The sequence below is a fragment of the Otolemur garnettii genome, unplaced genomic scaffold, assembly GCF_000181295.1.
Source record: "Otolemur garnettii isolate 467f Iridium unplaced genomic scaffold, OtoGar3 scaffold00057, whole genome shotgun sequence".
Taxonomy (NCBI): domain Eukaryota; kingdom Metazoa; phylum Chordata; class Mammalia; order Primates; family Galagidae; genus Otolemur; species Otolemur garnettii.
The window spans coordinates 8,514,267-8,537,983 of record NW_003852452.1 but is presented as its reverse complement, the minus strand read 5'-3'; the positions used below and the strand labels follow the sequence as shown (position 1 = coordinate 8,537,983).

Genomic DNA, 23,717 nt, shown 5'->3' with positions numbered 1-23,717 from the left:
TAAAAAAATAAAACCTTTAAAAAAAGAAAAACTTTCAGGGGAAATAGAAACCTAAAGACCTTTGGAAATAATTTTGCCTTAATCACAGGCCAATTAATAAACCAAAGAAAAAATATTTTCTTACAGCAACTAAACTGGGATTTGGATGAATATTTATTCAGCATAATTTTAATGCCATTTGTTGTCCTAAAAATTCAGAAAATTCCTTCTGATATAGGAGTTATTAAAATGGTCATAGGTGATGGTAGAGTTGTGGGTATAGTTGAACACTTATTCAAAGTGTTATTCAAAACTTAATATATGAGTTTCATTCAAAGTTCACAACGAAAAACATGGGCCGTCAGAAGGAGGGGTAGAATGTGGAGATACACATATCGATATTTTACAAACAAGACTAGTACATCCCAGAATACCAGCTTGTTTGGAATTCTGTCATCTATTTTTTCTTCTGTCAACACAAACAAAAAGCCAGTCAGAACAGTATGAATAATGATCATCTATTACCATCAAAAACTTTTTGTTTACTTAGCAAACATTTGAGTCCCTACTTCATGTTGGCATTGGGATTCAAGGAAGAGAAAGAAATGTTATCTTGAGAGGAGCACATTTAGACCTAGACAAGCAACCAGATATTATAACTTGTGTTAAGAGCAAGGCCTTGACTTTGGCATTATAAAATGTAAAAAGAAAAAAAAAAAAAAAAAAAAAAGTACCTTTTTAATATTTTGAAATAAAAAAATAGATAATAAAAAGACTTAAAAAATTATTATGCAACCACAACAACTAAAAAAATGAACATTGGGTACCAGGGGAGCATTAGAGGAGGCTGCCTATGCCAGAGGGCCCAGGGGAGAGGTTTGATTTCTCAGTAAGAATTACCCAGAGGTGGAAACAGCCTTAGGAACAGAGCCATCGTCATAGGAAAAGCCAGAAAGAAGGAGGGAGAAGAGGAATTACTTTGCTGTGACACCAGTGCCAGTGTAAGGGGAGGCTGAGAGACATGGATGGGACATGTGGGCCTAAATTAATTTTGATTTCATAACTAATGCACACAAATTTTTCCTGTTAAAAAACTCCCTTAACTCTTTAACTGTATCTAAAATGTATTCTTTTGAGACATTATAAGTTCCATTCCTAGTTCTATTTGGCTGTGTATTTGCTTAGATACCAGTATCCATGGAGAGCAGTGAATGATAGACTTTGTACAAATGTCGTTTGCAGTTTGTTGATTATGAATCGTGGGGCAATTTACCTGCCTTTTCTGGTAACTGGAGTATGGAAAGTGCTGGACACCTAGAGATTATTCACCTCCTTCCTCCTCTGGGACATGAGTTTATTCTTCTTTTAACCCAAGGGTAGTTGGTATCTGGATACGGTTTGGAAGGGAGGAGGTGGGATGCACGACCTAGAGAAACCCTTCACCCTGGGTGAACTCAGTGTTCATTGCCTACCTCTTTTCTCTGCTGAGCTCTCAGAAATCCCTTTGCTGCCTCAAATTGTGCTGTGATCTGTCAGGTGTTAAGGGAATCAGCAGTGGAGTAAGTCACAGGAAACTCAGTCTGGCATCAAAGGGGAGCGCCCCTTCCTTGGACATAGCACCTATTTTAACATCACATCTACCAAGAGACAACACCAAAGAGGGCAGCTAACTGACAGACAGATCAATTCCATCCTGAAAATGCTCTGAGGCTTTATACATGATTTCTGGCAGAGACTGTGGGCATCCGAGTGTAACTGCCTTTTCTCCAACTATCCTGACAAACTTTGGGCTCTGAGCTGTTTCTTTGCACCAGTTAAGCATCATGTATCAGCAACTTGAAGACCTCTAGAGACCCTTTAGAGGACTTTCTTTCTTCTTTGTCCTGGATATTTTTAAATGACAGGCAAAAATATCTATTCTCAGAGCGGGAGAAGATAAAAATGTTTGCCCTTATGGGAATGAGCTCTTAATTTAGCTAAAACTTTTTAAAGAGTATATATTAAATGTAAGTACAGTATTGTGTGACATTGTAATGTGACAAATGCACTGTGAAATAGTCCATTTTCCTTCTGTAAGGCTTTTTATGTAGCGTCTAAAAATACGAAAAGCAAGGTAATCTTAGTAAAATGGAGCAGAAAAATGAAGTGGAAAACAGAAAGGTGCTTCTTAGGACATGGAGAAAGCGGTTTCTGGTAGTTGGCAAGAAGAAAAAAATACTAGACACTTTCTCCTGCAGAATAGGACATCAAGAAAAGTATTTCTCAGCCAAATTGATCAAGAGACTGTCACCTTCTTCCAGATCTTGGAGGAATTCTTATTCTGAATGAGTTCTTTACTAACCATTTGATTAACTGCTGTCAAACATCCCTAGCACTCCAATATGTGTTTTATATAACTCAATTCACCATCACAACTATAAGATGGGCCCATATTACAGATGATGGAACGGGGGCTCAGAGAGGCCAAGGAACTTGCTCAAGGTTACACAGCTAGTGAGTCGTGGAGTATAAGTCAGACTCAGGTCAGTGTGAGTCCAAAATTTTTCCTCTGAACATTTATATGATATACATATGTCCTTTACCTAGTGATCAAGCTAAGCTCATTAAGAAGTGAGAAAACTATGTATAGTATTCCCAGGTACCCCATGCAATCCTAAACTATTTAGCAAAATGTTTCTTTGAACATTTTCTACCCTCTTCCCCTTTAGTACCATCTTCCCCACTGCATGGTGAAGGGACTGTCAGGTTCAAGGGAGCCGAAGCTGGCAGCTTTTCACAGCATTTTAGTTCAAGAGTACCTCCTTCATCACCTCCATTACTGGAGGACTACAAAGCCTCAAAGACTACAAACCCCAGTCTGCCCCCAACCCCATCTCTTCATTTGACCCAACTTACTCCAAGGAGTCAATGATTTTTTTTGGCTCCACAGGGCACGGATAGATCACTTCGTCGATGTGCTTCAGGTTACAATTAGAAAAGGCGGTAGAGATATGTATGAAGGCTTCGAGCTTTGGCATCTGACTAGCCATAAGCAAGAGCTGCTGGGTGGCAGTGACATTAAGCTGCACAGCGTGTCTAGAGAAGAGGAAGCAAAAGTACAGTGAGGTAAGTCAGCACCCGGCCTTGCTGTGACTGCACCTGCTCCCATAACTGGCTTGGGTTACGGGAGCAGGCGTACCCAAGAGCTGCTGGGTGGCCGTATCCAAGGCCAGGAAGGAAAGAATGGGTCATGACTATACAGTCAGCCATGTGTTACCCGGAATGTGTTACGTGTTAACAATGTACTTTGTGTACCCAAATCCAATCACTGAAGCACTGTATATATTGTAGTTACAGGTCACTTGGTTCTAATCAAATAAAATCTAACCTAATCAAAAATAACAATCCTTTGAATTTATAAAGGACCTTCTGAAATCAGCCATTAAATGAACAAAAATACATAAATTAAACATCTAACTCAAGTAGTTGGAAAATACAAATAAATTAGAGGGAAGCAACAATGGAATTTTAAATGAGTGATATAAGTTGCTATTATAAAAGTCCAGGTGAGACACGAAAATTGATGTCAAAATTCTAAATCGTAGTGAATAGACTACAAGGCTTATAAACACAGTGTGTGATGACAATGAAATGGTTCATTCCAGAAACACAGTTTATCCAATATAAGGAAACCTATAATCTAGTTTAACTCAAAGAGAAAAACTACATGAACATCTATGCTTGCTTTGAAAGAACTAAAAACAATTTAATATCCATTCCCAATTTAAAGAAATTTGATAAAATATCAATGGAATGATTAAGCAATATATATTTCAATTTGCTAGCCAAAGTCATGGTTAATAGTGAAAAGTGAGGGGCACTGCTTGTAAAGTGAGGGCCAGGAAGAATGCTTACAATCATGACTGCTATTTCACACTGCTCTGAAGTACCAGCCTTATAATTAGAGAGGAAAAGAAAAATAACAGATATAAATATTAAAAAGACAGTCGCAAAAATCACTATCAGATTTATAATTGCATACCTGTAAAACAAAGAAGTAAACCTTTTAAAAAAAAAACCTTGGATGTACAATAAGATAATTCAGCAAGATTTCCACTTATAAAAATTATGTTAAAAAATCACTTCTCTCTATATATATAAATAAAAATGAGAGGATACAATGGAAGAAAGGCACATATTCAAAACTGAACATTTAAAAATAGATCGAATTAATCATAAATGAACGTAGAAGTTGGCAAAACTTCATTACGTGCCATAATTGAAAATCGATTAAATGGGAAGACATATTCTGTTCTTGATAGCAAGAATTAATATTTTAAATCTGTGAAATTTTTCTAAATCAACCTATATGTACAAGATACTTCTAATCAAACTCCCCCAATTTCTAAAACTTGGCAAAATTATTCTAAATTTAATTAAGAAGTATAAGTAAGTGAGAATAGTAAGGAAAGTTGTACAAAAATAAGAACGCTGTGGGTATACTTGCCATAATGTGATAAAAGTTACAGTAATTAAAATGGGCATGGTGCTGGCAGAGAAAATCTGATTAAAGGAACAAAATAATTAAAAGATTGGAATTCCGTGTAAAAACTTCATTTTAAATAAAGAGCAAAAATAAATCATTTAATAAATGTTTTAAGAACCAATAATCTGTTACAAAAAAAATAAAGTTACTGTATTTTCAGACCTATATCACTCTCCTTTTTCTAGAATTTTCCTGACTGTTCCTCTTTATAGCTAAATAAGTTCTAAATAGATCAATGATCTAAATGTAAAAATTAAATTATAAAAATACTAGAAGATATTAATAATTACATATATAATAAAGAGTTGAAAGATAACGTGACAAATTGTTAAAGTATTTTGGAACTTATAAAAAACAAAGAATAAATATGCTGACCCTTTTAGGAAGTCTTAAAGTTAATAAGAAAAAAATGTTTCAATAGAAAAAATAGGCAAAGAACAATAATAGACATTTCACAAAAGAATAAGATGCTAATCAGCGTTTAAACACCACCGACCTTGGTAATCATCAAAGAAATACACATCAGAATGTGGAATACCATTTCTACATCGGTCACTATGAAAGTTTTGAGACACATTGTGTGAGGATCCATTATTTCTCTTTTTTTTTTTTTTTTCTTTTTTTGAGACAGAGCCTCAAGCTGTCCACCTGGGGAGAGTGTTGTGGCCTCACAGCTCACAGCCACCTCCAGCTCCTGGGCTCAGGCAATTCTGCTGCCTCAGCCTCCCAAGTAGCTGGGACCACAGGCGCCCGCCACAACGCCCGGCTATTTTTTGGTTGCAGCCATCATTGTTTGGTGGGTCCAGGGTGGATTCGAACCTGCCACCTTAGGTGTATGTGGCTGGCGCCTTAGCCACCTGAGCCACAGACGCTGAGCCGAGGATCCATTATTTCACTTCTATGACATGTAATCAACAATATCCTTTCCCATCACCTGTGTATATTTCAACTTGCTTGGCTTGCCAGTGTTGCCGGGAGGGTTTCATTTGTTTCTGCCTACAAAGATTTTATGTTTCTTGATTTTTGTGTATCTCAAAAACTTTCATAATGACCCACATACTATCATCTTGGCAACATTAAAAAGAATTAAAGAATTCTATGACATGTTGTTGTGAGTATAAAAAAACAAGAATTCATGTGCACAGGGACAGTATAAATTAACATTACCCTTTTGGAGAACAGTTGAGCATTAGATATAAAAATATAACCAGGTCATAACCTGGCCACTTCTGAAATGCACCTTACAATTCTTTTTGGAATTTACCCTAAGAACCATACACAAAAGAGTAAAAAATATTTATGCACAGAGATGCACGCTGTGGAATTTGCAATAGTGGAAGATTGAAACTATCCAAATGTCCACCCACACAGAACTGGTTGAGTATATTACACACATGCACTATGGAACGTCATGTAGTCATTGTAACTTATAACAGAACTGACAATGAAAGATACCAAAAACATAATTTAGCAGTTTGCAAAACACCACTCTCAATAGGATATCTTTTTTTTTTTTTTTGTAAAATTGAACACGTAGCTATATAATCATAGTGCATAAAAAAAAGTCAGAATAGATGTTCTCTATACTATTAAACAATTGTCTCTGGATGGTGGAATTTAGAGAAGTTTTGTTTCTTTGTGTTTTCGTTTCATTGAAGTTTGCTTGTTGTTTATTTTTCACAGAAACCAGAAAGGAGCTTACACACATAGGTGCCCAGGCCCACAAGCCACAGGAGGGAAATGGAAATGTACCTCAGTGAGTCATCAAAACGCACAGTGGCTGCACAGTGGAAAATGATGTTTGTGCAGGAGAGCAGCTCCTGCATGTCCTCCTTGCTGATGGCAAAGTCACTCTGATTGAGATCTGCATAAATGGCTCTGATCTTCTCATGCACGTTTGGACAAACTTCTTTGACTTTCTCAAACAGCTGAAACATGAACACAGATCAATATAGAAAGGCCATCGTCACCATCATCATCACATTGCTCTTGTTTATAGCAATACGATTAATTTTATTTATTTATTTATTTACTTTTGAGGAAGAGTCTTACTCTGTCACCCTGGGTAGAGTGCTTTGGTGTCACTGTAGCTCAGCAACCTCCAACTCTTGGACTCAAGAGATGGTCTCGCCTCCACTGAGACTATAGTGCCTGCTGTAATGCCCAGCTAGTTTTTCTATTTATAGTAGAGATGGAGGTCTTGCTCTTGCTCAGGCCGGTCTTGAACTCCTGAGCTCAAGCAATCCACCAGTGTTGGCCTCCCAGAGTGCTAGGATTACAGGTGTGAGCCACCACACCCAATCCAATGAATTATATTTAAAAACTGGTTTTAGTTGTAATACTATTACTTGATGAAGGCATTTATACTCAATAGCCATCTGCTTTATTTCATGCAATTCAGTCAGTTTAGTAAAATTCCTGCTCCTTTTAATTTGAGAAATATTTGAAAAATCCAGTTTCCATAACCAGTCAAGTGTTAATTTTATACTTTTCCTTCAGGCAGAAACAGCAATAGCAAGTCGTCCACATCCTGCCTTTATCCTCCTTTCCCCTGTAAGGCAGCCTTATGTTTACACATGGTGATAATTTCTATATTTGGCTGAGAAATATACATCATATATATAAAATGGGTCTTTTCAGTGCAAAATTACCAGCCTTTACACAGCCTTCACAAATCACGCGCAAAATCACCAACAACTTATTAACTAGCCCAGATTTAACAAGATGTCTTAGCAGCAACAAACTTCATTAGAAATTAACAAATCGAGCAAATTTATGATACAGATATAATTTTTATGTAATCTCATTTTAATACAGCTGGCAGTTATTGTTTAATAAGAGAATAGTCCAAGTTCACATACTTTTTATGGGATATTATTTTAATATTCTAATTTATTTATGAAAAAAAAAAAGAGAAGAGCACTGGCAGTTTTAACTTCTACTACTTTCTCTCCTCCATGCAGAAATTCTTAGATTAGATTGGTGTTTCTCATTTTCTCAGAAGATATGACTCCTTCCAACCCATTCAGATTCAATAGAATATTACTGTAGTGCTGGTATGGTGTGTTAACAGTGAGGAAAACAAAGGTAAAGCTAAATGTTTAGAAAGGTTACGAGGAGAGAAAATGAGACTGTGGTTTTAAGCAGAGACTTTACCCTCCTCCCCCTAAACCACAAAGCAATGTTTTCATCTACTCCTAGATCCTGAGTAGTAGGCTTCTCTCCATTAGAGACCCACCCTAGGCTTTTGCATTGGGTAACAAAACGTTGCTCTCAGGTAGTCAGAGAAGCCATGACTTATTTGTAACAGGCAAGACCATGTTCACAGGCCATCCCGGGAATTTAATGAAAATGACTGGAGAAGGGAATTAAATTCACTTATTGGGCTGGCAAATTAACACACCTCTGGCTGTCATTTTCCTACACTGTATGGTGAGCCTGCTCAGTGGGTGTTACTACAATTCTGAAAATAATTTGGAATTTAGGTCAATCCTCAACGCTTTTTTGACTTCTGGGATTGGTAAGGTTGATAAAGTGTCCTAGGCACATTCTCAACAGAGATGATTCTGTTTCTTCCGGAAGATCTTTTAATGTTTCTTCCAAATTTGATCAATCACAAGCATGATATAAATGTTTGCCTTCTGAATCAGATGTTGTCCCTCTTGGTAGTTCATGTTAATTATACAACAAACATATATTAAATATTTTTGGATAAGTTCATCAAAAATCCAATTTTTTATATGCTTCATCCAAATAAGCTATTTGATCTATCCTAATAAGCTATCCAATAGCTATCCAAATATCCAATTTCCCTCTATTTTTGAGAATTGAATTTGTAGAAACCTATTTTTGAGTCTGTGTGATAGGTTTTATTCACTGGAAATTTATTTAGGGTCTGTGGACTCTGACTTTGGCCTGTGATGCCTTCTGGCTACTGGAGAGCAGGAAGTGAAAGATGACTTCAGCATCCACCCTTGGCACGGGGGGTGGGGGGTGTTCCTTGCCTGTGATATAAGCTGCCATAAATAGGTTTTCTTTTGTCTTTGGTTTCCATGAATTTAAAAAGAAGAGGATGCTTTTACACCATACAATACTTTCAAACAAACTGTGCAATGTTGAACAACACCATGATAATACACTTACATCATTACTATTTTAGGAGATAATTACAAGTTTAGGAAATATTGTCCCAATCTATGTTCAATCTATTGATTTCTATTTTCAAAGAAGAGGGCCTATCTGAATGAATACAGTAGCATTTTTAGAAGTCTGAGTTTTCTGATATAGATAGTAGTTGATTATGGTCAGTTGAAGTAAGTGGATGATTAGGCTGCATCAATTCAAACCACAGTGCTCAAAGAAGACCCCACTTTACCACCGGAGCTGTGCCTAACAATATGACTTGCCTTGTCAGGAATCTCACCATACTGCTATAACGTCTTAAAAAAAAAATACTCTGTAGATATTGCCACAGGTGGGTGGTTTTGGCCAGCACTTTTCAAAGAGTTATCCACCAAGAGAACCGCATTAGAATCACTAGTGCATTTCACAGCAAGTTCCCCAGTTGATTTCAATGCATGCAGATGATAAGAATTTTTCCAGTTAGCATTAACATGGACAATTGCAGATGAACAATTGTGTATGACTCACTTCCCTTTATAACTGCTTAGAATATTCTTCACATCAGTGGTTTTCAATCTAAAGGCATAAAAAAAAAAAAATCAGGGAACCTACAGAGTCTGTAGTTAGGCGTATAACTCAAGAAGCTGTCCTTAACCTCCTCTGCAGATGGATCAGGTTCAGGTGCTGTACTTGCGGAAACACTGACTCTGAAAATTCATGTCTATTCTTAAATTCATGGCTTAAATCTCCCCCTCTGGTTTGTAAATTCCTTGATTCTTGTTCTTCTCTTTATGTTTGACAGTAAGCAGTTCATTGAAAAGACTCAAATTCTATTTGTTGAATTATAATGAATCCCGGTAAGAATAGTAAGAGATCTATAAATTAGGAGCTTACTTCCTGAAACTGCTTGGCTACCAGCTCTTTTGTGTTGGTGTTTTGAAAGACAGCAGAAGGTAGCAGCTGCTACAGGAGGACAGACACAAAGTGTTCCCTGCGTCCTCTCTACTAATTGCCATGGGAGCTCAACCTGCTCAGAGCCGACCCTCTTCTTTTGTAAAAACAATGAGACTAAAGGAAGGGCAAGATGAAATGATGCAGATGGGACCTGAATGGGTCCTGGCTCTTTGGAAAGGGTTTTTGGTTTTGTTTTATTTTTTTATTTTTGCTAATGTGAGAAATTAATTAACGGTAAGAAAGACAGAATAAAAATGAGTAAAGAAAAAATGTATTTCAAAAATGTCATTGAAAGCATACCAATAAAGAAAATACAATTATTTTGTATACAATTGTATACAATAATACAATTATTCCAAGAGTGTATCACATCCCTTCTCACTCACTGGGTGAGAGGTGGGGTATCTAATTTCTATAATGCTTTTGAAACAATGCAGAGGCTCTGAACTTGGACTTTTATGATTAACAAGTCACTCACATGATTTCACCTTGGAAGTACCCACAAGAGGGTTGATATCTATTTTCTGGTAGTGACTGAAGATAGTCACGTCTTTTCTCATCATGAGTTTTTGGTTTTTATTCATTTTACTCAGTCCCTCTTTTCAAATATAACTGCATTATTTAGTCCAAATAACCCACCAAAACTTGCTCTATAGTTTTGTCTTGCAAAAAACGGGTAAAGATTTTTAAACTAAAGGGTAATCTCTGAGGAATATTTGGTGTCCCAAAGTGAAAGAGACATTGTAACATTTTTAAGAGAATTTTTAGAGTGCTGAATAAAAGCAAACCAATGGCTTCTGCAAGTTAGCTCTAAATTGAGAACAATTAAACATAAGTAAGTGCATATAAATGAAAGCAAAAAAGATCACACCCAATGTACAGATTCACAAAAATTCACAAAATTTTGCTAGTTCTCTAGTAACTCCCATAAGATGTAAAGCAGGGGTCCTCAAACTTTTTAAACAGGGGGCCAGTTCACTGTCCCTCAGACCGTTGGAGGGCCGGATTGAGGACCCTGGGACGAGTTGGCTGCTAAGCAGGACAGGCAGTGCTGGCAAAAACACCTGGCAGGCCAGATAAATGTCCTAGGCGGGCTGCATGTGGCCCACGGGCCATAGTTTGAGGATGCCTGATGTAAAGGATTAATCCTGATTCTAGACGTTGTTAGTGCCTTAATGAGGACCACGTCTGTATGACCATAGGCAGGATGGTATGGAAGTGAGGTTGTCAAACTTTGGGATATAGCAGGGTTGCCCAGGAAGTTGTTTAAACAAACAACTAACAGAACAAAAACAAAAACCAGATGTCCTGATACTGGAGAGGCTCACTCAACAGTTACTGAAGCTTGAGCATCTGTACTTCATAAAAGCTCTCCAATGATTCTGATGCCCAGTGGAGGTGAGAACCACCGGTGGACTGGAAAGAGCTCAGGCTCTGTGGAGTCACGAAGGACGGGGTTTGAATCTTGCTTCTGCCATTTATTTGCTGTGTGGCTAGACAACTTACTGAACCTCTTTAGGCCTTTGTGTCTTTATTTGCATATTGACCTAATATGCCAATCATGTGAGTATCTTCTTCATCAGTGATCTCAGAGAATTAGTGGTTAAGCATATCTGATGCTTTTATCAAAAACAGTTTTGCATTTAACAAATTGTAGTTCACTTAGCATAAGTATCTAGAATAAATGCTAAAGGTGACACAATGTTCAGTTCAGCCTCTTCTTATGATTTCTCTCCACACCAAATGTCAATTTCACAGAGAAGATTCTTCCTTGAGAATCAGTACCAGGGCAAGGTGGCCAGGAAGATGGACACAGACCTCTAGATTATTTCTACTCTCCAACAGGAGTGCTGGCATCTCTCTATTATCCATGCTAAAGGATGAAAAGTGTTGATACTAACCCAGAAGAGGCAAGCAATGGTTTTACCTTCCTCGTGATACTGTCATCCAAGGAAGTGATTCCCCAGGGCAGGCAATGTGGTGAGATAGGAAAAGCCTGGGCTTTAGAGGTAAGGGAAGTGCATTCACATTTCAATGCATTACTGCCTCCGTGCAGATTGGATATATGACAACTTCCTTGGGTTAATTTCTCAAGTGTATGATGTAGGGATAGTCACACCACAGAAATTTCTGAGTATTAAGTAGGGTAATAAAAGTCAGATGCTTGGCATAGTGCCTGCCACATAGTAGGTCCTTAATAACCCAAAATTCCATCTCCACCTCCACAATTGTACTCCATTTCCAAAAGCTGCTAATCAGAGAGCTAGATGTGTATGTGTATATTAGTGTATGCTGGGTCATGCCAAGGTTTTTGATTATATGGTAGGATCTATGCACTTCTAAGAACTGAATGTATTCCTGAATCATGCTGAATCTCATGGCTTGGTGACATTTTGAATGTAATGATTATGGGCAATTTGAAGCTTTTAAGAAAAAGATTTGATGTAATGGGAAGAGATTTTTTTCAAAAAGGAAAGAAGTCGGGTGTATAAAATCATGCCAGTAATTGAATTAAAGTGAATTAATCTCTTGTAAAAGAAAGTAAGAATGAGATTGAGAAAATAAATTATTTCTGTTTCTTGGACTGTTTGTATATTGCTAAGACTAAATCAATTTCATTCTCTCTCTCTCTCAATGGCCCACAGGGAGAGATTGAACATGTTTTAAATGATGATGAGAGTTGAGTAACTGGCAAGCTGAAGATAAGTTACTCTTTTAAAAGTGTGCTTTTGTTAATCTTGGGAAATCTGAATTCCTAAGAAGTTTATATTAATATTCCTCCTAGTAATCCCAAGTTTATAGAAGCCTCTTGCTTTTTGTAGAGTAGTTTCTTAGAAAAATGAACAAAAAAGTAAAGGAACAAAACTGGCTTTGGAAGTTTAAAATACAAACTTGTGTTTCCAAGTGCCTTCACCTTATATAGAAATTTAACAGAATCATTGAGGTCAATCAGAAATTCATTTTGGAGGTTGAGAACAAGTAGCTTTTGCACAGGGTAGCCTGGAGCAAATGTGAAAACAATTTTTTTCCCCTTTACAAAAGAGTCTTTCAAAACTAAGGAGGAGCTCATAAAATGAAATTAATACTTCTATTGTGTGCCTCCTGATAATCAACAATGCTAGATTGTTGGGCTTTTTTTTTTTTTTTTTTTTTGCAGGTGTTATTTAGTCTAAAGTTAACTTGTTTACCTTTTGGGGATGAATTTACCTAAGCCTTACTAGGAACTACCAAACAGTGTTAGTCTCCAAAGGATTCAATCAACCAGTTCATAAAATGTTACAGTCTTCTATTGTCTTAAGTCTAATTATGCTGTGTGCACTGAGGGCCGGGGTGTCACCTTCCATGGCTTATCACACTCTGCATTGTATTGCAAAGTTGATTTACCGTAGGGGCAAGTGAGGGTTTATTGAGTGATTCATATTTCCCAGAGAAGTTGACTGGAAGTCTCCAGTGCAACCTGTGAAGCTCTTTGTTTATAAATCTACTCACTGGCGACATTATTCAGGGTACTCGTTCCCTGGAAATCTTGAATTTTGTCTGGTGTTCTTAGTTGATGCTTTCTAAACCTGGTATGATATCATTATAACCCTTCTCTTATATACTATATACTAATACTGTGGGTGTATACGTCTCTATCTATCTATCTACACGTGTATGTATACCTCGTAACAGGAAAAGCCCAACCATTTCTGATATTCTCCCAAGGAAACATTTTTTAGATTCTGAGTTAACTGCATCACGTTTAATATAATTTCTCAACTAAACATTTTTTAGACTCTTAGTTAACTGCATCATGTTTAATATAATTTCTCAACTACTTGGGGTTTTATTTTCTAGTATGGATACTGTCTCCATGTTTTCGCAACATGTAATTCCGAATAGATTATTGCTGACAACTTAAGATCCTAAATAGATATATGTGGGACATGACTGCTGTAAAAAGAAACCTCTATAAGGCACTAGAAACCTTAAAATGCTCTTTACATTTCTTTGAACTTTACAACTGACTGGTTTATTTGCAATTCACTACCTCTAATACTGTTCAAGCGCCAAGGCACATTCAAGATAGCATTATAAATAAAGTCTCAATTTCTCTATATGGATTTGTTTCTGATACAATGAACAGATGATTGATTCATAACTAAATGAGCCCATTTTTTTATATTGTTTCATTATTGTTTATTTGGTCTATCCTCCACTGTGGAACATTCAGATTGGATCCAGATTTTGACACCATAAGTAATACTACAATCCATACATTTGTATATAATTTGTGTCTCTGGTTGTTTTCTTAAGGTTGCCACTTTAACTATCTTTGTGGCAAAGTCCTCCAGAATTCTGCTCTCATTCAGATATTTCCCCCTCTGTTGGTATGTCCCTTCAAGTGCTCTGAAAACATGTAAGAAAGTCAGTAATAAGAAAACTAGTCATCTCTTCTGATTCTTCAGTCCCATTTCTCTGTAGCTAATAGATTAAAGAAATCCTTCTTCCCACAGCATCTCCCATTTAATCGTCTTTTTCTGAACGCAGGCAAATAGGAAGCGGTGGTGGATGTTACACATACTATGCAGGGACAAGAATAAAGCAGATGTATGAATTTTGATAGAACAGATGTCCTTTTGATCATATTTCCTGGGGACATAGTGGTAATCAAGGCAAACTGGTAACATTTTTGTTGATTATGGTTTATAGAAAAATTTCCTACCCTCACATAGCTGACATGCTTTATCCCTCTTCAGAAATATTTTCATCCCTAGAGTGGGTTAGAATTCATTCATTGCTATGTGTGACTGGAGAAATACACTGCTTATCAGCAATACAAAACCCTATTTAGGAATAAATTGCGACTGCATTTCAATCACTGTTTGTGTCAAAAGGGTTAAGGGTAAATGGCAGAGTCTAGACTGGGTCTTAATTCACATGAGATACTCAGTAAATATTTGCAGAATTTGAGGCCTATCAAAAGAAACTCTAAGGCAGACAGGAATTGTTTTGCCATAAAAACCAAGAAGGATAAGAGTGGCCATCCCACAGAAGTAAGAGTTGGCCTGGATCCAGACAAGACCTCTGCATGGACAATGATTTCAGAAGTAGGTTGGAGATTAAAGGTCTCAAGTGATGTGGAGGTGATGTTAGGGAAAAAACCAGCTCTTCTTTACTGCTAATCAGCATGGGCTTCATTCCTGGTAGGTGCGGCAGCATGGTGGGTTCCATAGTATTTTATACCTTTTTTAGTTAGAATTTGGGGAGGGAAGTATAAGCTGGTTATTCCAAAGGTCTACCTCATCAACTTTCCAACATATGGTCAGCACGTAAGTAAATATACCCACAAAACTTTGGTTTCCTAGTAATTCTGTCTGCTTTTCTGCTTTCCTAACTTAAGATTCAGTGAGAGTAAAAGAATTTTAGGTTTGGCAAACACTACACTATTTTCTCCAATGTTTTGGATTTGGTAAACCAAATAACACATTCATTACCCCATGTTTTCCCTTTAACCTTTAAATTTAAGGCTTCCATTGTCATTACTCTCACGAGCTGCCACTGTTATCCTCCACATCTGACATGGTGCTTCACACTTAGTAGGTAGTCAACCAATAGTTGTTGAATGAACAAATTTAATGCATTTCAGTCGCATAGATTTTAGATGACGTCCTGCCTGTCCATACTCCTCCTTTCACTTCTCCAATAATCCTTGACGTACGTCTTTCACTTATGCCAAGCCATTAACTGTGTGCTTGACACAACAGAAAGGCCCCCCAACCCTCAAATTACGAAATGATTGACGCCTTAGACCAGAAAACACCCATTGGTTCCCACCATTATGAACCCATTGGTTCCTGCATAATGAATCACAAAAGCTGCAAAGACCTGAGAAGAGTCTATTCTTCAACAGCCACTCAGAGGCCATACACAGGCAATAGCAAACACAGAAGAACCTTCCAGAGGATGGAATCCTTGGCCACAAAAAAAAGTTGAAAAAGAGAGTTCCACTGCCCAGAGAGTAGATTCAGAGCTATTTGAGGAATTTCCCCATCCCCAGGGTAGAGAGCTTTCTCCATACCTGCCAAACAGGACTTGCTAACAGTTACAGCCAGGGACTGCTGCTTGCCTAATATTCTTCCCTTCCTAGAATAGGAGATTTCTTTGTTAATTATATCTTGTCTTAAGTTGAGGTTATTTTGTCTCTATTCTATTATGATATATTGGGGAGTAGAAAACTTGCCTTTTTATATCCAACAATGCCTAACCATGACATATCTGGACCTGATGGAAGATGGGTCTATTCCCTAGGACCTTGAACTTGGATCTGGATGCACTTTGTGGTAGGAAAAAGAGGGAGGCAAACATTTGGAGACCCAAAGAGAAGGCTACAGCCAAGCCTTTAGGTCCTTGACAATCCTGTCTTCCCTCCTCTCCTGGGAACACAGCAGTGACAGTACCCGAGAGTAAAATATGGACAGAGTGATGGGCACTTCTGGGCCTGGGCAACAGAAACCTTCACATGATGCCCACTGTCTCTTTTCCCATATCACCAGCTAAATATTGTCATTAATGGAGACTCTGGATAGCTTGAAAGCCATGTGTAGACGATAACAACTTTCTCTTCACTCTGGGTTCCTAATGACTGTAGTGTGCCACCCTTTCTACTATTCAGGCTTACTGTGACTGAGAATCAAACTTCATTTGCACGAGTTGCTGATTTTAGGAGGGAGGCGGGCATCTGTTTCAGCATCAGCATTACTGGAAACTCACACAGAACGGAGTTAGCTGCATAGCCCTTCCCACAAATGTAAACACTTACAGCTCACATGAAGAAACCTGGGACTTGGAGATTACTTGTGAATTTTTAATTACACTCTTCTTTCTTGCAAAAGGTTTTTAAAAAATTATATCTTATAAAATAAATGTAAAATATTAAATCTTTCTAATGAAAAAAGAGAAGGCAAGGATGAATACATCTTTGATAAGAGTGTGAAACTGACATAGTCCATCTAGAGGGTCCGGCTGTAGGGATCATGAACAAAAGAACCTACCTGGGGTAGAAGAAATCCAAGGTTATTGATAATGACACTAATCTCAATATTGTAGAACACAAAATATTTATTTTTATATTTGGAGTCTCTTAATCTTTGCAAATCCCTATAAAATAGCTATTGTTAACCGGTCTGTTTTATAGATAACAGAAAGACAGACTCAGGTGGGTTAGGCAACTAGGCCAAGGTCTCTTGGGACCAAGTTGATTTGGGAAGGTGTATACAATGCTTGAATGTTCTTGCGTCCAATTCAAAAGAGCTTTCAATGTTCTATGCCACCTCCCAATACAGAAATAAGAACTAAACCTGCTATAACCTGTTATTGAGTGTTTAGACTTTCAGCAACTTTAACCTCATATAGCTGTGAGACTCGAAGAAAGAAAGAAAGAAAGAAAGAAAGAAAGAAAGAAAGAAAGACAGACAGACAGACAGACAGACAGTTGGCAAAAGCCCACATTTGTTATACCAAGGAAAAGGCAGGTTCATGGAAAGGTGTTTAGAATTTGAGTGTTAAATTTAGCATGATGAATCAACAAATTTAGTGACTTTATATATCTTAATTTATAATAAATAAAATATTTTAAAATGATGAGAAAAATGAATATTGAAAACCTGAGTTGACATGGCAGAGGATGCCCTATTGAAAGATAAAGCTTGCAAGAGACGTCTACCGAAGGTAAAGGCAGGTCCTACAAATGTTACCAGGTCCTATACGTGTTTTCTCTTTTTGTTGTTTGATTCTAATTTATGAAAATTGAAGAAAGGGGGCATTAACTTAACATGGAAGCTTTGTAGAATGAAAGTTGAGCCATAAACAGAACTAATTCATTCTAAGCAGGAACAGAGATGGCCATGGAAAATCAGCCACCTGAGAATTCCCAACCTTCTTGGAGAATACTTTGAATTGGGGCATAATTAGTGATTATGTTAGGAATATCCAAGCTGATATATGTTACAAAGGAAAAGTCGAATCTCCTTCTATAGTTTTTGTTAGTATAAAATACAAAACAATCTGGTTTTTGTTTTGACTAATCTGAAACATATTCACAAATTAGTCATCTCCATACAGAGATAACTAGAGCTACCTGGTAGTACCTTTAAATTATTTATTTATTTGTACAGATTTAGGGGCACAAGTGCAGTTTTGCTACCTGGATATCTTATGCAGTGGTGAAAGGCAAGCTGTTTGTGTAATCATCATCCACATAGTGTACTTTGTACCATTAGGTAATGTCTCATCCTTCACCCTCTCCCTCCCACATTTTTATAGTATCTTCAAACCAAAATAACTCCAACCAGCAGTTTTCTGTAATAACCAGGACTCTGAGTTTCTAGTCCAGCAGATGTCTTCCAGTAGCAATTTTAGCGCTTTTCCCTACATCTTTCAAGATGCCTCTAATAATATCAAGTCCAGCACACAAACCCAGTTTTCTGTAAGCTGTCAGTCTCACCTACCCACCTTCACTGAGCCTTCCTTCACACAGGCACCTAAATTCAACCCCAGTGTATCTTACAATGTAAAAAGTCTGTCTTCTGCCTTAAAGAGATTTTATGGTAGTAAAACTATGGCCCAGCATGATGGCTCAGGCCTGTAACCCTAGCACTCTTAGAGGCCAAGGTGGGTGGATTGCTTGAGCTCAGAAGTTCAAGAGTAGCCTAAACAAAAGCAAGACCTCGTCTCTACTGAAAAAGGAAAACTAGCAGGATGTTGTGGCAGTCATCTGTAGTCCTAGCTACTTAGGAGGCTGAGCTAAGAGGATCACTTAAGCCTAAGAGTTTAAGTGTGCTGTTGAGCTATGATGCCATGGCACTCTACCCAGGGCACAGAGTGAGTCTCAAAAAAAAAAAAACAAAAACAAAACAAAACCCCAAAACAAACAAAAAAACCGTATTAAAATATGTGTCAATGTGTGTTTTAAAGTGGAATAATTACAATAGCATCAAGGTGCTCATGGGGTTGAGATGTGGAAATTTATTCTTACGCCTCTATTGATTTCTGTTTTTGCAAAAAAGGCACTAATTTTACTACGATCAATTGTCACCCATATGATCAGATGGAAGGATGCAGAGAGCATAGGGCCTCAGCTTCCACACCCCCAATGCCGTCTTGCAATTCCTTGAACACACTAAACTCTTTCTGAGCTGTAAAGGTGTCCGCTTGAAGTCCTCCTCTGGGCACCTAGTTTTATTTTTTTTTATTTTTTATTTTTTTTGAGACAGAGCCTCAAGCTGTCCCTTTGGGTAGAGTGCTCTGGCATCACAACTCACAGCAACCTCCAACTCCTGGGCTTAAGTGAGTCTCTTGCCTCAGCCTCAAGTAGCTGGGACTACAGGCACCCGCCACAATGCCCGGCTATTTTTTGGTTGCAGCTGTCATTATTGTTTGGCGGACCGAGGCTGGATTTGAACCCACCACCTTAGGTGTATGTGGCTGGCGCCTTAATGCTTGAGCCACAGGCGCCGAGCCGGGGCACCTAGTTTTAAAGCAGATCTCTTCTGTTATTTTCTCTCAAAGCACCTTGTTTTTCACAAGACTTGTCAAAATATTTAAATATACATGCATGTGTTATAAAACTTGTCTACCTCATGGATTTTAAGATTTATGGGATCAATCCCCAAATCTGTTTTATTTACCACTTTATTCCTCTGTTCTGTTCCTCAGACACAGAGCAAGGTGTGCCTGAGGCACATTTGGATCTCAACAAATATTTCTCACATTTGCATGCTTGCGTAACCTTGTGTGTGTGTGTGTGTGTGTGTGTGTCTGCATATTTTCTTGTCACTTTTAGACTCCTAGGAATTTCCTGATTTGGCCTCTAGTTCAGTTATACATTAAGATTTTTTATAGAAATATATATTTCATCTAACCTGCTTAGGTATTTTATATCAGAAGGCGTTTTTTGACCTTCTATTCCAAGAGTTGGCAAGCTTTTGTAAAGGTCCAGGTAGCAAATATTCTCAGCTTTGGAGGTCCTGTGATTTCTGTCACATTTACTCAGCTAATTCACACTGATCTTCCTATCTTCATCAACATCACTAGAGTACTATTTTATTCTTATTATTATTTAAGTGGTAGGAAATCATCTAGCAGTCACAAGACAAAAAAGACCTTCCACTGAAGTCTCATACTCTAATAAGATACAGCTCCAATTCCCTCCCATATTTGAATAAGAATTTAATGCTAATATTTGCTGATTTTTTTTTACTGTGGTTCAGACTCTATTCTAAGTGCCTTTTCTTTATTAACTCGTTTACATCTCACACCAGTAGAAAAGATGATGACTATCCTTGTGTCTGTTATGTAAACCACACCAGAGAGGACACCAGCGCAGGTCGGCTGGACTCTAGCATTCAGGATCAACTCAGGCTGGCTGCCTCCTAAGCTCCACCCCTCTGTCTCTTGGTGAGGGTCTAATTATCACACAGCCATGTCCCATCTCAAGCAGTCACTGTGCCTGAGGAGCAGGTATCTCACCCCGACTCTGGGCTTACTCATCTCCATGCGCTCTCCCTCTGGACCAGGCGTCCTCAAACTACGGCCCGCAGGCCACATGCAGCCTGCCTAGGACATTTATCCTACCCGCTGGGTATTTTTGCCACCGCTGCCTGTCCTGCTTAGCAGCCGACTCGAACTGGGGCCTGCAGTCTAGCCCTCCAACAGCCTGAGGGACAGTGAACTGGTCCCCTGTTTAAAAAGTTTGAGGACCCCTGCTCTGGACAGTGACTGGCTTATACCCAAGATTCTGAACAAATCAGCACATGGTGTACCTCAGGCCACAGAGATTGGTCAGAAATGGACATGTAACCAGAAACAAAGTTTCATCAATGAGAGCGCCTCACTGAGAGTCAGCCTCTCTTTATCCAAAGATTTCCACAGGCCAGGTGCAGTGGTCCACCCCTGTAATCCTAGCACTCTGGGAGGCCAAGGCGAGTGGACTGCTTGAGCTCAGGATTTCAAGACCAGCCTGAGCAAGAGTGAGACCCTATCTCTACGAAAAATAAAAGAAGTAGCTGGGCCTTATAGTGGGCGCCTGTAGTCCCAGCTACTCAGGAGTCTGTGGTAAGAAGATTGCTCAAGCCCAAGAGTTTGAGGTTGCTGTGAGCTACGATGCTACCTCACTCTGGTCAGGGTGACAAAGTGAGAATCTATCTTAAAACAACAAAACAAAAAAACAAAGATTGCCATATATGGATATGAAGCTTAGAGCCATAGGAACCACCTTATTCATAACTGGTGTAAAGCCCAAACAAAAGGGCAGAGAGACACTCAGACGAAGGCAGCTGGAGCTCTGGCAAGTCCCAAAGCATGATCTTTGTTTTTTAAGCCAATTTCAATTGGCTTTTTTTTTCTTTTCTTTTTATTTTTCTTTTTTTGAGACAGAGTGTCACTATGTCACACTCAGTAGAGTGCTTTCACATCACAGCTCACAGCAACCTCAAATTCTTGGACGTAAGTGATTCTCTTGCCTTAGCCTCCTAAGTAGCTGGGACTACAGGCACCAGCCACAATACCCAACTAGTTTGTCGTTGCTGTTGATGCAGTTGTCATTGTTGTTTAGCTGGCCTGAGTTGGGTTTGAACCTGCCAACCTGGGTGCATGTGGCCAGCACCATAACCACTGTGCTATGGGCATCAAACCTCAATTGGGTTTTCCTTCAACTGATAGTAACCTGATGCAATTATTTGAAGTATTCCTAAATTTAGCCTCAGCCTACTTTTCTAGTTTTTATTCACATTTGTCTGGGACCAAATAAATCACCCAGAGTTTCCCAAATGCACCTCTTCATTCAGCCATTAGCAAGTACAATTCTTTCTCCCTAGAATACTCTCCTCTTCCTGGAGAACGCACGCTGCATTGCAATCCTGTGTTTCACGTCTGTGTCTACCACTTGATGTGGCCATATTATTTTGTCTTCAGATCCTTTGTGCCTTAGATGCACTTAACACATAGTAAGCACTTTAAGAAGTATCCATAGAATTAACAGAAGTGACAGGCACCAGGGAAATGTGAATCGCAATGTAGTCTTCCTCTACAAGATACTTAACCATCTAGATCAATGCTGGCTAATAAAACTTCCCTGATAATAGAAATGTTCTAAACCCACCCTGTCCAATAAAGTAGCATTAGCCATTTGTGGCCACCAGGCACTTGAAATGTGGCTAGTAAGACCAATGAATGGAATTTTAAATTTCACTTAATTATAATTTATTTAAATAGCCACATATAGCAAGTGGCTGCTGCACTGACTAGCACATATCTAGACAACAAATAAAACATTTCAAAAGATGGGAATGGGTCATCTAAATAATTTCAGATACTAAGCTAAGTGAAGATATCTGGAGATACTGTTATTTTGACTCTAACAATATTCTTATCTTAACAGTAAAAAAAAAAAAAATCAATATAATCCAGATGTTTTTCACCACCTTTCAAAAGTATTCCATTGTCATTATATAAAATAACATAAATTTAGCTTTTCTATATTTTGAATTTTTAGTATCAAAGTGAATAAGAGCAATAATACTTTGTATGTCATAGACACCTTTGTTGAGTACTTTCTTACTAGCACAGAGCTTTCTTCACAGCCAATCAGCAATAACATCCTTATATTTGGAAGCATACATAATTTGTGAAGCAGAAGGGTTTTGGTCTTGGGACACCCAGAAATGAGATACAGCAAATTTCTTTTCCCATAGAAGATCTCTTTATAGGTATCAGATTCCATATGGTGCCAAGAAAGCAGGCACTGGCATAGCCATTAGCTTGCTTTTTAATAGTCAGATGATATATATGTTTTTAACTATTACTTTCTTTTCAAGGATCTTTTTTGTTTGTTTGTTTGTTTGTTTGTTTTGAGACAGACTCTCACTGTCTCAGGCTATAGTATTGTGGTGTCAACTTAACTCACAGTAACCTCAAACTTCTGGGCTCAAGTGATCCTCTGCTTCAGCCTCCTGTGTAGCTCGGACTACAGGCACACACCACCACGTCTGGCTAGTTTTTCTACTTTTAGTAGAGATGAGGTCTTACTTTTGTTCAGGCTATTCTTGAACTTCTGAGCTCAAGCAATCTTCCTGCCTTGGCCTTCCAGAGTGGGATGGTTCTGGGAGGCTGAAGTGGGGAGGATTACTAGAGTTCACAGCCTGAGCAAGAGTGAGACCTCATCTCCACTAAAAGTAGAAAAAATAGCTGGGCATTGTGGCAGGCACTTGTAGTCCCCAGTTACTCAGGTGGTTGAGGCAGGAAGATTGCTTGAGCCCAGGAGTTTGAGGTTGCTGTGAGCTATGATGCCCCAGTACTCTAGCATGGGTAACAGGGTGAGACTCTATCTTAAAAACATACATATATATGTATATTATCTATTACTATATATATATATATATTACTGTATATATGTAGTAATAGATAGAATCTGTTCTTGTTACTCACAAAATGTCCATGTAGACATGATGATTTACTACAGATAAGTTTTTCAGTTATAATATGCACATCAAATTCCTTTCCTCCTATGATTTCTGAGAGAAAATTTCATGGAGAAAATAATTCTACTCAAATAAGCTCTATTTAGCATAGATTAGTAAAATGTGGGGCTGTAGGACACCTGGCTTGGGGACCTTATCTGGAGTCATATCAGAGAGCACCGAGAGGAGGTGCTGGATACAGCCTATGATCTGGAATGGTGGAAATCCGACTCATTAGCTGAGTAACTGCCACCACTGTGATTGGCTGCCCCACCCACAGAGGTCGGGGATGAGAAGAAGCCTTTCCAGAGATTTTGTTTTTTGTTTTTTGGAGACGGCTTCATGTGGAGTAGAGTGGACTTAGACAGTATACAGCATCCATATTTGAATACCAGTGGTGGATTTGCCATCGGTTTGGTGGCTGGTGAAGCAGCTATATTGAGAAGATCTTGGCAGCCAGCGGGCTGGCAATGTGGTAAGGTCATGAAAAGGTGTTAGTAGGCGCCTAAAGTATAGCCATCTTAATTCCACCTGCTAGGATAAGAACTCCACTCTTAGAACAAGATGAAGATCACCTGCATTCCATGGGAACTGATATCAGGAGGCACTGTGAGACATGCACCTGTAAGTTTCTTGTGAGC

At 38.4% G+C, this 23,717-nt stretch overlaps 1 protein-coding gene across 3 annotated transcripts in view; it reads right to left on the bottom strand.

Annotated features, from left to right (window-relative positions):
- Positions 1-23,717, bottom strand: part of FAR2 (fatty acyl-CoA reductase 2) — a 164,994-nt gene that overhangs the window by 29,799 nt on the left and 111,478 nt on the right. For all 3 annotated transcript variants that reach the window (XM_003792481.2, XM_003792480.2, XM_012806786.2), the window contains 2 exons: positions 6,257-6,432; positions 2,875-3,054 (listed from right to left, as the gene is read on the bottom strand). In XM_003792481.2, coding sequence (XP_003792529.1) covers positions 2,875-3,054; positions 6,257-6,432 — 356 coding nt within the window. The remainder of the gene's footprint in view (positions 1-2,874; positions 3,055-6,256; positions 6,433-23,717) is intronic.